The sequence below is a fragment of the Macrobrachium rosenbergii genome, chromosome 8, assembly GCF_040412425.1.
Source record: "Macrobrachium rosenbergii isolate ZJJX-2024 chromosome 8, ASM4041242v1, whole genome shotgun sequence".
In the NCBI taxonomy this organism is placed as follows: Eukaryota; Metazoa; Arthropoda; class Malacostraca; order Decapoda; family Palaemonidae; genus Macrobrachium; species Macrobrachium rosenbergii.
This window is the reverse complement of record NC_089748.1, coordinates 67,276,103-67,288,742: the sequence shown is the minus strand read 5'-3', so window position 1 is coordinate 67,288,742 and position 12,640 is coordinate 67,276,103. Positions and strand designations below refer to the sequence as shown.

Below are 12,640 nucleotides of genomic sequence, written 5' to 3'. Positions count from 1 at the left end.
GAGCAATAAACAAGTATTGCCAGTGTTGATTCACACGTGCACTTTTCATTGGAGCGTAAATGAAGTGAATGCAATCTCTCCCCCCTCTGTCTCTGCACCGGAAGTTTATATGTTTTATGAAACAAGGGCCTCTCTACTCTTGGTAGCCTAATAAATTAACACAAATTGATTCATATATCGCCCAATATACTGTATATATATACAGTATTCGTATGTTGCCAAGGGAGTTTCACTACTAAACTACCTTGGCTTGAGTTAAATTTAATCTTTTAAATTACCCTTTTCTCATTTAATTACCTAGCATTCACAAATGAGTTCCACTTTCGGTTTCCTGAGGACCTAATTCTTCCTCGACTACCATAAACACCGTGACCTGAAAGAGGAAATATAAGGGGATATGTAAATTATGTAAAATGAACGCGCACTCTTCTCTTTAGCCTGTCCATTTTATAATGATAGATAATATAAATATTTACATTTGTAATATTATTTAGGTGTCTCAGTTTCATATTGTTTCGCCACTACGTCGCCGACCTTTTCGCCCTTGGTAAGTGATCAATACAGCGGCCATGTGACCAGCGAGTGAACTGGCTGCGTTGCCACATCTTGCTCTGCTTTCCTGTTTTCTCACCTTATCTGTTATCGCGATTTCCACGCGCAGGGTTTGTCACACACAGAGACCACTCTGTATGAGAGGGCGATCCTAGACGGTTGTCATTCCGTAAGCAAGTTACACGATCTCACGACTGCATTCCCGTTTAGATCTTGCAACGTTATTCCAGCCTGGAACCAGCTGTGAGCTCACGTTTATGACGAAAGGTAATGACAGTGCATGACAGGACGCCGCTTTGAAACGTAATACTTCCTCGCCTGACACATCTGCCTTTAGCCACACCTAAATCCGACGGTGTTCGGTTACATATTGTTTTGTGCCTAAACTCTCTATTAACAACCAGAAAAAGTGTTTCGAAGCAAGAGGAAATCGGCAGACCTCGAAATGCCTGTGGTGTTCAAGACCGATGAGGCAGCGCAGGCAGAGTAAGTACAGTATTTTTTCAGTCACTTGCTTTCGTCGCAAAAGCTGTTCATTGTTACATCATAGGGCAAACCTTACAGTATTTGTAACTTTTAAGTATTAATCATTCAAGAAATGTTTAAAACCGTTCCGCTTTGATTTTATTTTCGTCCGCCCTCGCTGCTCTCGTTTTGAACGACTGTATGCTACTTATTTTCGCATTTCTGTTGCTAATTTTTCAGTGAAACGTGGGTGAAGGTAAGAAAGGTAATGTAGAATTCTTATAAAGAAACTAGAACCTCGTATGTGACATGTAACAGTATTTTATGGCCAACGTTTTTCTCTAGTTTTGTTCCCTTGTGCTAAAAACGGTGGTGAAAGTGGGGCATGAAATTTGAAACACTGGGCTTTGCATTTGCTTGTTTTTCGTAGCCTAACCCGGGCTTGGTAGAAAAGAAGTGCGGATTGCATAAAAACCCAGTTTTATTCCGTTGTATAACAAACTGTCTTTTAAATGAAAAGGTCTGAGTGAGAGAGAGAGAGAGAGAGAGAGAGAGAGAGAGAGGGGAGGGGGAGGCCGTTCTTCTGCACAGTACCACTCGTGTATTGTATTTTACTTAGGGCGTTGATGACTCACTCCACATACAACGTTTAGTTGTTTAGAGAAGCAATAAATGTCATCCTTTTGGCCAATGCCTCATGTAAAAACGACTTTACATTGCTAAATTTCTGATTATAGTAAAAAAATGTCGGTTTGTTATAATTTTTGGGGGGAGAAGCCGGTCCACCTATAAATATAAGAAACAGGCATGGGAGCATTGTCTCTTGTTAGAGTAATCGATCTGTCTGTCTCATTCTTTTTTCATTAGTGTCTGTATGAAATCAAGATCCGTCTAGTTAGAAGTGCAAAAATTAAACTTTCCCATTTATTATCAAATTTCTGAATTTATCCCCAGGCAAGTGTTCCTTTTTTATTTATGAAACCTCCCCCTTGTGTACATTTACTTTTAGGTGTAGTATTTAATCACAGAAATGTAAAGGCCTCTTTGTTTATTTGATTGTAATAAAGTAGTCTGTTTGAATGCGATGAAATTAACAGCGTACATGTTGATTTTAAATAAGCACGAAACGAATATGATTACTTTTAACGATGTTTTGTTTCATTATTCACGCCACCCGGTGGAAAAGATTCAAGAAGCAAATGACAGTGGTGCAACGGTGCTGGCTGTGCCCGTCTCAGCTGAGAGTTGAATGTCATAAGTGGTTCTTATTGAGGTTTATTTTTCCGGGGATGTTTGTATCTTTCACTTTTAACGTGTGAATAATATTTATCGATTAATTTCTCTGTCCGGAGATATGAGACGAATAAAATCATACTATAATTTGGCTTAAGTATCAGTAAATTGCATACAGGTATACGAGGTAACACGTCAAGTTTTTATTTGAATCAGGCCTGAAAAAGTGATGTCGTGCACTAGTTGCAGGAAATGCTAATATTTTAGTACTGTGTGACTGAGAATGAAGGTTATTCAAAGGTAATATAAAGCAGAATGATTTTGTAAGAAATGATTCTACCTTGAGAAAGCGGACATAGTTTCTACCTACCAAATCAATAATGCAACTGTACAGTAGAGGCTAAAGTACCGCTTTAGAAGGAGTTCCCTCAAGGTTGGTCCATCTGAGCTGAAATGATTATCGAAGCTAGATTAGCACACTAATTATCTTAGTTGTCTGTTAACAGACTGTAACGTTGTGTTATTTAGAAAATGAATATACCTTCTGGTGTAGTTTGGATATTTATAGGAAATTTTAGTTTTGGCTTATTTTTGCAGATACCAGACTGTTCGGGCTTTTCTAGGGTCCTCTCACTTTTTGTTTTTTCCTTGGTCAGGTATAGGCTCTAGATATGGGAATATTTTCCATTTGACCTGTCAGTCTCATGGTTTATATTAATGGCATACATAGATTTCGATATAAAAAGTTTATGCAAATCTATTAATATTTTTTGGCATGATAATTGTTGAATATTCTTCCTGACTACTACTACGTTAATCTCCTTCAGTCAGAACTGTCAGTCAGTCCCTTCTGCTTAATTGAAGTCAAGACGTTATATGCAAATAAAACATTTATCCACATGAGATTTTAAAGAGTAAATTATCTTCCTATGTTAGCCTGGATAAAGAAAAAATGTCTTTGTTCTTGTATAAGTGTAGACCTTTCTGATGCAAACAAAACTGCCCTTGTGAACGTGAATATAAGAAGGCAGAATATTATAGACTCTGTTTCCGCATAGTAAGGGAAGTGTCATAAGCCTTATACATCTAGTTTTGATGTTGTTCATAAAAAAAAGCCTTCAAAAATTCACATTGTCGGAACCGGACAACTTTTACTTAAGGAAATTCTCATACTATTTAATTCTGAGTTTACGAAGCAAAAAAAAAGAAAAACAAAGCAACCATTTAAGGCCGTGCATCACGATAGAAAAAGAAAAGAAGAAAAGAAAAAGACTTGCACGCATCCCCGCAAGGCAAATTGTACTTTCTTGTAGCATAGGAGCAGCCTGTGTGACTGCAACACTCAACATTGTTCATTTGGATGTGTACAGTGCCTACTTTCATTTTCAGTAGACTGAACCACATTATCTGTTACGTTAAGGTCTTCTTTATGTATGAAATCCTTTTTTCCTTTTTTCATCATCAATATTGATACCCTGTATGACTGGCTTTCAGAAAGTGTTAAGACATTTGTGTCAACTTATTATATTGTATTGATTTTTAAGCAATAATGCCAGCATAAGCTTGAATATCAATCATGTAATTTGCTCTCTCTCTCTCTCTCTCTCTCTCTCTCTCTCTCTCTCTCTCTCTCTCTCTCTCTCTTCCACAGTCTGCCTCGCTACATCTATGAATGTCCACGAGATACCGAAATTATAGAAACCAACAACTCTGTAACGAGTATGCTGTACAGAATGCCAATCTGTCCAAGGACATTTATGTGCAGAGGCCTTTATAACTTGTCATTAACTAATCAAGATTAATTAAAGATGATTGCCCTTGCTATTGCTTATCCTGAGCCATGTTCTTCAACCTGCAGATGCTCCTAGCAGTGACTGGAGATAGTTTTTCAATTATTTTTGGTTTCGCATTGATAATAGATTTTTATCCTGCAATTATGGACCAAAGAATATTGAACAATTAAACGAGAGTTAAATGACTTCGATGCTATTTTTATAAATCGACAGACTTTATAAAAACGTGCAGCTTTACTTAGAGAAGAAGATTAATATTCAAGGTGCGGGGGGTGGGGAGAGGGGGAGTGTTAGGTGAGGGTTGGTAACCAGTAGGCGCCGTGCAGTCTGGTTCCTTTTTGGCGAGCTCAATATCCGCCGTTGGTTGCCAGTTCAGATGTTTATGAATTTCATGGTTTATGGGTAGTTCACTTCTGAGAAGAAATAAAAATTTCGTGGCTCTTATTTAAAAGAATCTCTCTCTCTCTCTTCGACTTCGTAGTCCTCTGTGCTCTACTGCTTATGAATGGTATATTGAAGAAGATTCAGATCCCGTAGGGGGTTAGTGCCGTCAGTGCACCTCATGCGGTGCACTGTAGGCATTGCTTAAGGTTCTGTGCAGTGTCCTTTCGGCCCCTAACTGCAACCCCCTTTTATTCCTTTTACTGAACCTCCGTCTTACTTTCTTCCATCGTACTCTCCTAACAGTTGTTTCATAGTGCAACTGCGAGGTTTTCCTCCTGTTCAAACCTTTTTACTGTCAATTGCCGTTTCAGCGCTGAATGACCTGATGGGTCCAGCGCTTGGCCTTTTTCCTAAATTCTATCTTCTAAGGAGAATCGGAAGGAATCTGGGGCGCATATGCTTAAAAAGCAAATGGATGTTACAGACTAAATACACACACAAAACAAAGCCACTACAACACCTTCTAAAAACATAACAAAACATCTCACACGTCTCGAACTCTCGCCATACCCGCGCAATAACTTCTCGCTGCTGGGGAGAAATATGATACATGAAACATACGTACCGGGGTCTAAGCGATGTCAGGCAGGGCAGCCGATCGAGACCACAGGTCTACCCTAAAGCCAAATCAAAAGTCCTTCAAAAGAAAGGCATCGTGCTTACCCCATACAAAAATGGGAATAAAAAGCACGTTAAAAGAAAAAGAAGAAGAAGAAGAATATTCGAATTACGGTTTTTGCCGATTATATTAAAAGCAAGGAGAGGCGCGCGCGCGCGCACACACACACACACACACACACACACACACACACACACACAATGTTTTTAGAGAAATGGTGATGGCTTTATCGATTAGCCTTACGTTCATGATGCATATGCATATCCAGCTTTAATACTGATAATGTCTCTTGTAAACTCTCGGTTAGGTCATTTCATATGTTTTAGCCGAAGAATGTTGTATTAACTTAAATCAAGTAGATAAGATTACGGCTTTATGGACTTTCTTCTTTATCAGATAAGATTAGTCTGTGAAGAGAGAGAATTTTTGAGAGCCACGTACGTGTGGCAAAGCTACAAGAATTTGTCAGTTTTTTGCTAAGGTTTAACGATGAAACCATACAGTATTTGAACTACTTGACAAAGTTGGGGTAATTCATATCTGGGCACAAGTTACAGATTGAAAATATTTCATAATAAACGATTTGACTTTTACTGGCTGCAGTCATATAAAAGAGGAAAATACAGTGAAATTTATCAATAGGAAAGCTTAGTTTAATTCATCCAGATTTACAGTTATTATCAGTAGGAGCAGTGCAATATTTTACTGAAAATTAACATGACTATGACAAAAACCAACATATATTTTTAAAAGCAAAGTCAAGGGGGGACCAGCATCCTAATGTACTTGTCTAGCCTAGGCCCAAAGAAGAGGTAAGGAAAGAATTAGTCACTGAACCTTGTAAGCCGACGCAGAGGTGACCGAAGAGAGAGAGAGAGAGAGAGAGAGAGAGAGAGAGAGAGAGAGAGATCAAATGAATTGCCTTAGATGCAGGCCTGCCGAGGAAAGAGAAACAAGAAAACAATCCTCCAGACGGGGAAGAATGCGTGCAACGTCATTTGAAGAAAATACAGATCATTCTTTAGTCACAATTAGTGCTATGAACGATGTTATCTCTCCAAGAAAAATGGAAAGCAACCTGGGCACCTACAATACTGATCACCGTAGGTGGTAATGCCGTCAGTGTACCTCACGCGGTGCACTGTAGGCAGTACTTTAGGTTCTTTGCAACGTCCCTTAGCGGCAACCCCTTTCATTCCTTTTACTATACCTCCATTCATATTATCTTTCTTCCATCATACTTTCCACCCTCTCCTGACAGTTGTTTCAACATTATTTTCAGAGCTGAATGACCTCACAGGTCCCAGCGCTTGGCCTAAATATTCCAATTCCAATTCCTACAATACTGGTAGGTTAACTTATTTTCATCTAAGTTGACTGAAGTACCAGATAAAAGAGGAGGCGGAGAAATAAGAAGAAACTGTGCATTATAGACCTTGAATTTTATAAAATCAAGGATCCCATTCCAGTCAGATAAACTCACACGACTCGAATTAATAGATGAAGATGAGGCAATTGAGAAAAAGTGCCATCAGCAGAAGAGGACTGAAGGTGATGGGGATGAAAAAATAGAGGAATGAGTCATGGAAATGGAAGAGAAATGGATCTCTTGCTTATTTTTCTCCTGCACTTCATTTGACTTCTCAAACACTAGTTTTTTGCGAGCATCCTGATCCACTCTGGTCACTCTCTCAAGTCTATAGGGCAGGTTCATTCTGTTCCACTTGACGTATATGCACTGACAGACTTCGTTCAGTCATCTAAAGTATATTGCGTGACTTGTTAAAATTAATTCCTCTCAGCGTCATATACGATGGTAGTGACCTTAAGAGTCAAAACAGGTCGATGATAGTGACCTTAACAGTCTAAACAGGTCATGATGGTCACCTTTAGGATTAAGTATCATACGACACGGAACAATAAAGCAATAGCTGCTCAAGTAGGACAAGGTTTAAAACTTTGCCAGCACGAACACACGGAAAGATCACGAAATTCGAACTCGCTAAAGGTAGCGAAAGCACAAAGCCTGCGCCGAGTATAAATTACCACCACCACCACCACTGTCGAGTTAAGGGAGGAAGCAAGAAACGACAGGATAGTGGCTGTTTTAGCCGTCAATGTTCAGTTAGAACTAGACTGGGCAACTGTGCTATAAAAAGAAACCGTTCTTCCTGGCGTCTTTCAGTGCATCGTCTTTGAATAAGTGCTTTAATGTTTTGTGTACAAGATTTTTTTTCTTGTAGTTTGTCATTACATAAAAAATCAGTAAAAAATAACCAGAAAAGCGATTCCTGAAAGAACATTAGGATACTTGAAGTACGTGCCACGAGCCGCACCTCCAACTGGATTGAGACGTCATGTGATAAGAAATATTCAAGGGTGACATACATTTTTGATAAGGTGTATGTCATTCATGAGCTAGTGAAGAATCGATAAGACTACCGGGTTGCATGTATCGTGGAGGTTGCTCTGCTCTTGGCAACAGCTAGTTTATTTTTCCATGGAATTCTTATTAAGAATGTTTCACTTCCATTCACGCAGTTAACTTATCGTTTCCCGTATGTCTGCTTGTCGTGTTTGTTGCAGTAACGCCTAAAGAAGCCTGGACTTTTCACCACACAAGACTGAGTACAGGTACATTTTTAGGGGAAGGGGGATAGTAGGGGCTAGGGGTTGGGGAGTGGGTACTGTGTGTGTGGAGGGGGAGTGGCGGGCTTCAGGCATCATTGAACGTGTAAAGGCCAGAAACAAAGTACAGCAGTCTGTGAGGTTAAGGAAAATAGATTTTTCAAAGACAAATAAATAAACGAATTAGAAAGCGCTTTTTCTTTCCTTCTTGAAAAGATTTGTTCTGTAAATTAATAGTAAATGTCTTGAGACAAAATACGTGTAACATGGAAGCAAATATTAAGACAGTGGTAAATACCAGAAAGATCGTGGATCATTGTAAATGATATACAGTAGTGGCAAATGCCAGAAAGGCACTTAAAAGATGACAAATATTTGTTGTGCGCTTTCAGTCTGTATTGGGTTCGTTCCAAGGATTCCAGGGCCATAAGCTGGAACCAGTTTTGTCTAGGTATTACTAAATAATCTGCGCAAGAACAATGGCTTCTAGTTTTGACTAATGTGAAGAAACAGTTAGCTAGTTATGAGAGAATTAGAATGCTGATTACCGAGGATTTTATTCAGATGTTTAAGCTATCTAGCAATGCTTAATTTAAATTCAATAGAGCCGTATTAAATTATATGCCATCATCACATTGTAGCCAGACTTCTTTCCCACTTGGAAACTGAAAACATTTACTAGCCGAAAGGCTCCATCTCGAAAAGTAGTTAAAGAATAATAATAATAGGAAAAAATATATAATAAAAGATAGCCAAGTCAGCACAGTTAATTTAGTTTGTAAACTATAAAGATAAAATTAGCAATTCACGATGATGCTTAATAATAATAATGAAATTAGTGAAAAATAATGTAATTAATTATAGTAAAATGAAAATAACATTTCCATACTATTTTCAATGTGAACACTAATTGCAATTCATTGATTTTAAACAATGGTAAAATAAGTCGTAAGGGTGCTTGATGGAAGCATTCTATGATGTGTAATGTTGCTTTTAGAATCACAAGTTCATTTCGTGGAAAGGCAGTTGAAATAAGCTTAAAACGGTCAGTGATAATAGAAATAGTGAACATACGACGAGAACCAGTATACTTTGCAATTAAATACTCTAATTTAACTAACAAATGGTATGCAATTAAATGCGCTAATTTAACTAACAAATGGTATGCAATTAAATCCTGTAATTTAACTAACAAATGGTAGAAGTAGTCTTAGTCCACCATGGACCAATAAATAAGAATAATAATAAAACAGCGTTCGTGTAGGCGTATGGAAATTTTTTTTTATAAAATCAGTTTCTTACATCATTGTTGGATACTCAAAGGACCAGGAACTTTGGGACACAGGATCCAAGGATAATGACATTTCAATTTTTATTATACGACAAATATAACAGGACTCTGGTGTTTCAGCACAACGTAGGTAGGCTACATTCCAAATACAGTAATAAAGTGCTAAAAATATGAAGCTTAAAGAGCTGCGAGAGGGACGCTGAAAGGCCAAAGTCAAGGTTTTTCACAAGAAATACCGGAAAATGACCGGGTTTGTCCCCTTACGAAAACACGGACTTGATGCTGACTCATAGGACTTTGTGAGTCAAGTACTTTATAAAGACGTCTTAAAGACAATTTAGAAGCTCTGAGTCTCAGATGGTTTGATTTATTTAAAACTTACCCTTGCACCAAGCTTCGGAAGGTTTCTAAAAGCTAAAAAAATGGGAGTATTTTGTTAGATTCGTTACTTCTATACTTTGGCCACACTTAACTTGGTGGGTTTCGATGAATAATATTGTCAGGGGAAAAGTAATTAAGTGTGATGAACACCATCAGCTGATCATTACTTCGTAACTCTGGGCAGTTTTGTTCTTTATTTGATATTTTCAATAGCATTTTCTCTCGGTTCGCATCTGCATGCATGCATAATTTACACAAACATTCAATATCGGCTAAGAACTGCGCGCCCCTCTTGGAAATCTAGTTACAAGTGGTGTTTTCTCTTCTTTAAGGTAGGCTTTGCTTGGTGCCATTATCGCTCAACGATGATCGCTCACGATTTTTAGAGCACTAATTTGCCTGTTTGTAATTAAGCTGTTTTGCTTTGAACGTCTACCGTCAATCGTTCAAAGCAAAATAGCCTAATTGAAAAACATGCAAATTAGTGCTCTAAAAATCGTTTGACGATCATCGTTAATCCATGAACGGTCATCGTTGAGCAATAATCGCGCCAAGCAAAACCTACCTTTAGGAAGATCAGAATTATTCATGTAATTAATCGCCTCTCTCTGGACCTTGATCTGCATTGCATAATACCGTAATGCCTTCCACGTGTATCTTCAGATGTATGCTCAAATATATTTGCGTTGCATATTTTCTAATTCGAGTATATATGGCTACCTTGGTACTCCTGGAAAAGGTGTTGCAGTGTTTATGTAACCAAATTCGCACACACACACACACATATAATATATACATATATATATTACAATATATACATATATATATATATATATAAATATATATTTTTATAAATATTACTGCTGTTCGCCCTCGTAACTTTTGATTGTAAATAATATCAACCTGACCGAGACCGGGAAAAGATGTTGTCTATATGGGAGCGTCTTCAGTTCAAACTTTAACGTCCGTTGGGAGGGATAGGTAGCATTTAGCCATTTTTCCCCCTATAGGAAAATTCCATATCAGCCTTAAAAATAGGTGGTCCTAAGGTCCTTTTTTCCTTTCTACCTGTCTCTTGGCGAATGTTTTTAACAGAACGCGGACGCCTAGGGTGACTGTTCTGACCTAGGCCGGTCAGGAACAGGAGAGAGAACAAGCTTTGGAGAGAACACGTCCAGTTGGACCTCTTCCCCTTTCTTTGTCTATTATTCTATTAGTGAAGTGAAGAAACAATTGCAAGGACTCCTCGTCGGTCGTTGATGTGCACAACGTTCGTCCTAAGGTAAAGTCGCTTTTTGTTCAAAACTTCGCCCATTCTTTTATCCTTTGTTTTCTGTATTTCAAATTTCCTTTGTTCCTCCTTCAGCCACCACTTACGGTATATGTGTTCACGAAGTCTAGATTAAGCCAAATTATTATATTGTTAGCTTCAACCCCGTTATTCCAGTAAAATACCTAGGATTTAGGGTAAGCAAATCAGTTTAAGTCTCGAAGCTCTCTTCTGCCTAGCGTTCAATTGTTTGGAGGAACCATTGCGTTTGAAATCTAAATTCATCTTAACGAGTAGAGATTCTTGTATGCGTCCACAGTTGGAGGACGTTTATTATAAAGTCTTTATTCCTTTGAATATTCTTTGTTAAAGGTTAATTACCCTTAACTGGCGACCTTTGGGCTAATTAACGACTGTCTTTGAGGTTAACTCTTGTCTTCAAGTGGCAGGTTACGTGTATTCTTGGTTTGCAGGGCCGTGAAAATTACGTAAATCGAACAATAAATGATCAGCCAAGACCCTACACGAAACAATATATATATATATATATATATATAATATATATATATATATATATATATATATATATATATATATATATATATATATATATAACAGAGATGAAAACATTGTAAATATATCTAAAAACCGTGGTGTGGCGTCGATCTAAAATTCTAAATGGTGTTTGGTCGTAGAGCGACAATGCAAAGTCAGCGTCTTTAGTGAGTCCATTATTGGAGGCCAAAGGTCACGGAATGAAAGGGGCCCTGTCCTCCAAAACGTACTATGGGCGGCCGGTTGACGCCGAGATGTCGGGAACCCATATGCGTTATAAGTGACTAATCAAACGATAACTTAAAAGTCCGTCAACATATGAAATTTAATGAAACGGACGTATGGAAGTGAAAACACGGGAAAAAAACGTACATAGTCATAGCTACACCACAGAGCTATGACGTCACAGAGAAAGATACTTTATTAGGGTAAGACAGAAGCAGACAGCAGTAGAAAATAGATTCAAGGGGAGAAAATAGTTATAAAGGGAGAGAGAGAGAGAGAAGGAGAATGATTGGTGATAGTGTGAAGTGTCGCTAATAAGAACGAACGGAATCAAAGTCTAAATTTTGGGACTCAGAAAGTTTATTGACATCTCCCTCAGATAGACTCGGTAACAACACCCATTAAGAATTACAGGTGAAAATATTTTATAACCTAAGGGGATAAATAAAACTAAGAAAACCAAAGACAAACATTCAGAAATAAGACCCCTAAAAGAAATTATTACCTTTTAAGCAGAGAGAACCATAGCTTTTAAGACAGTTAGGACAGTTCCTAAGAAACGTAAAAACAAGAATACAACAATCACTCGCGATCCATGCTACCCTAGAGCGGGCCTTTTAATGAGATATAGCTGAAGATAAAGAGCCACTAAATATATATATATATATATATATATATATATATATATATATATATATATATATATGTATATATATATATATATGTGTATGTGTATGTGTGTGTGTATATATATGATATGTATATATATATATATATATTATATATATATATGTGTGTGTGTGTGTGTGTATATGTATGTATATATTATATAAATGTACAACAGTGCATATTATTGTAAACATAACATCCGGTGGCGTAATGCACACGTCCCTGTCCCGAATTCTAAAGCTTATCACGTTAGGAAACCGTATGCTCTAATGTCTAATCCTTCCGAAGAACTTAATCCAAGATACTGGTCATGAACTGTACAGAAATTCTTTTGAATATGTTATCTGAGTAGAAGATGCGGGGGCGGGTTCCTGAATGATGTATCCGTTAACTTTTTGTTATCAATGCAAGAAAGGTAAGGAATAATGTGTTGACGTTATAGCATTGTTTCTTCATATTCAACTGTCCAGACGACCAAAAGTACTTATGGTGACTTCATTTTTTAATACTTTTCA

General features: G+C 37.7%; 1 protein-coding gene across 5 annotated transcripts in view; it reads left to right on the top strand.

The window, feature by feature from the left end:
• Drat (Death resistor Adh domain containing target) overlaps positions 1-12,640 on the top strand; it is a 90,926-nt gene that overhangs the window by 30,951 nt on the left and 47,335 nt on the right. Inside the window, exon 1 of one of the 5 annotated variants that reach the window (XM_067107910.1) lies at positions 563-1,038. The exons of 3 other annotated variants lie outside the window; for them this stretch is intronic. In XM_067107910.1, the coding sequence (XP_066964011.1) occupies positions 1,020-1,038 (19 nt within the window). In that variant the 5' untranslated portion in view covers positions 563-1,019. Of the gene's footprint in view, positions 1-562; positions 1,039-12,640 lie in introns of those variants that run through there. One more of the 5 variants, XM_067107911.1, reaches the window with a different exon arrangement.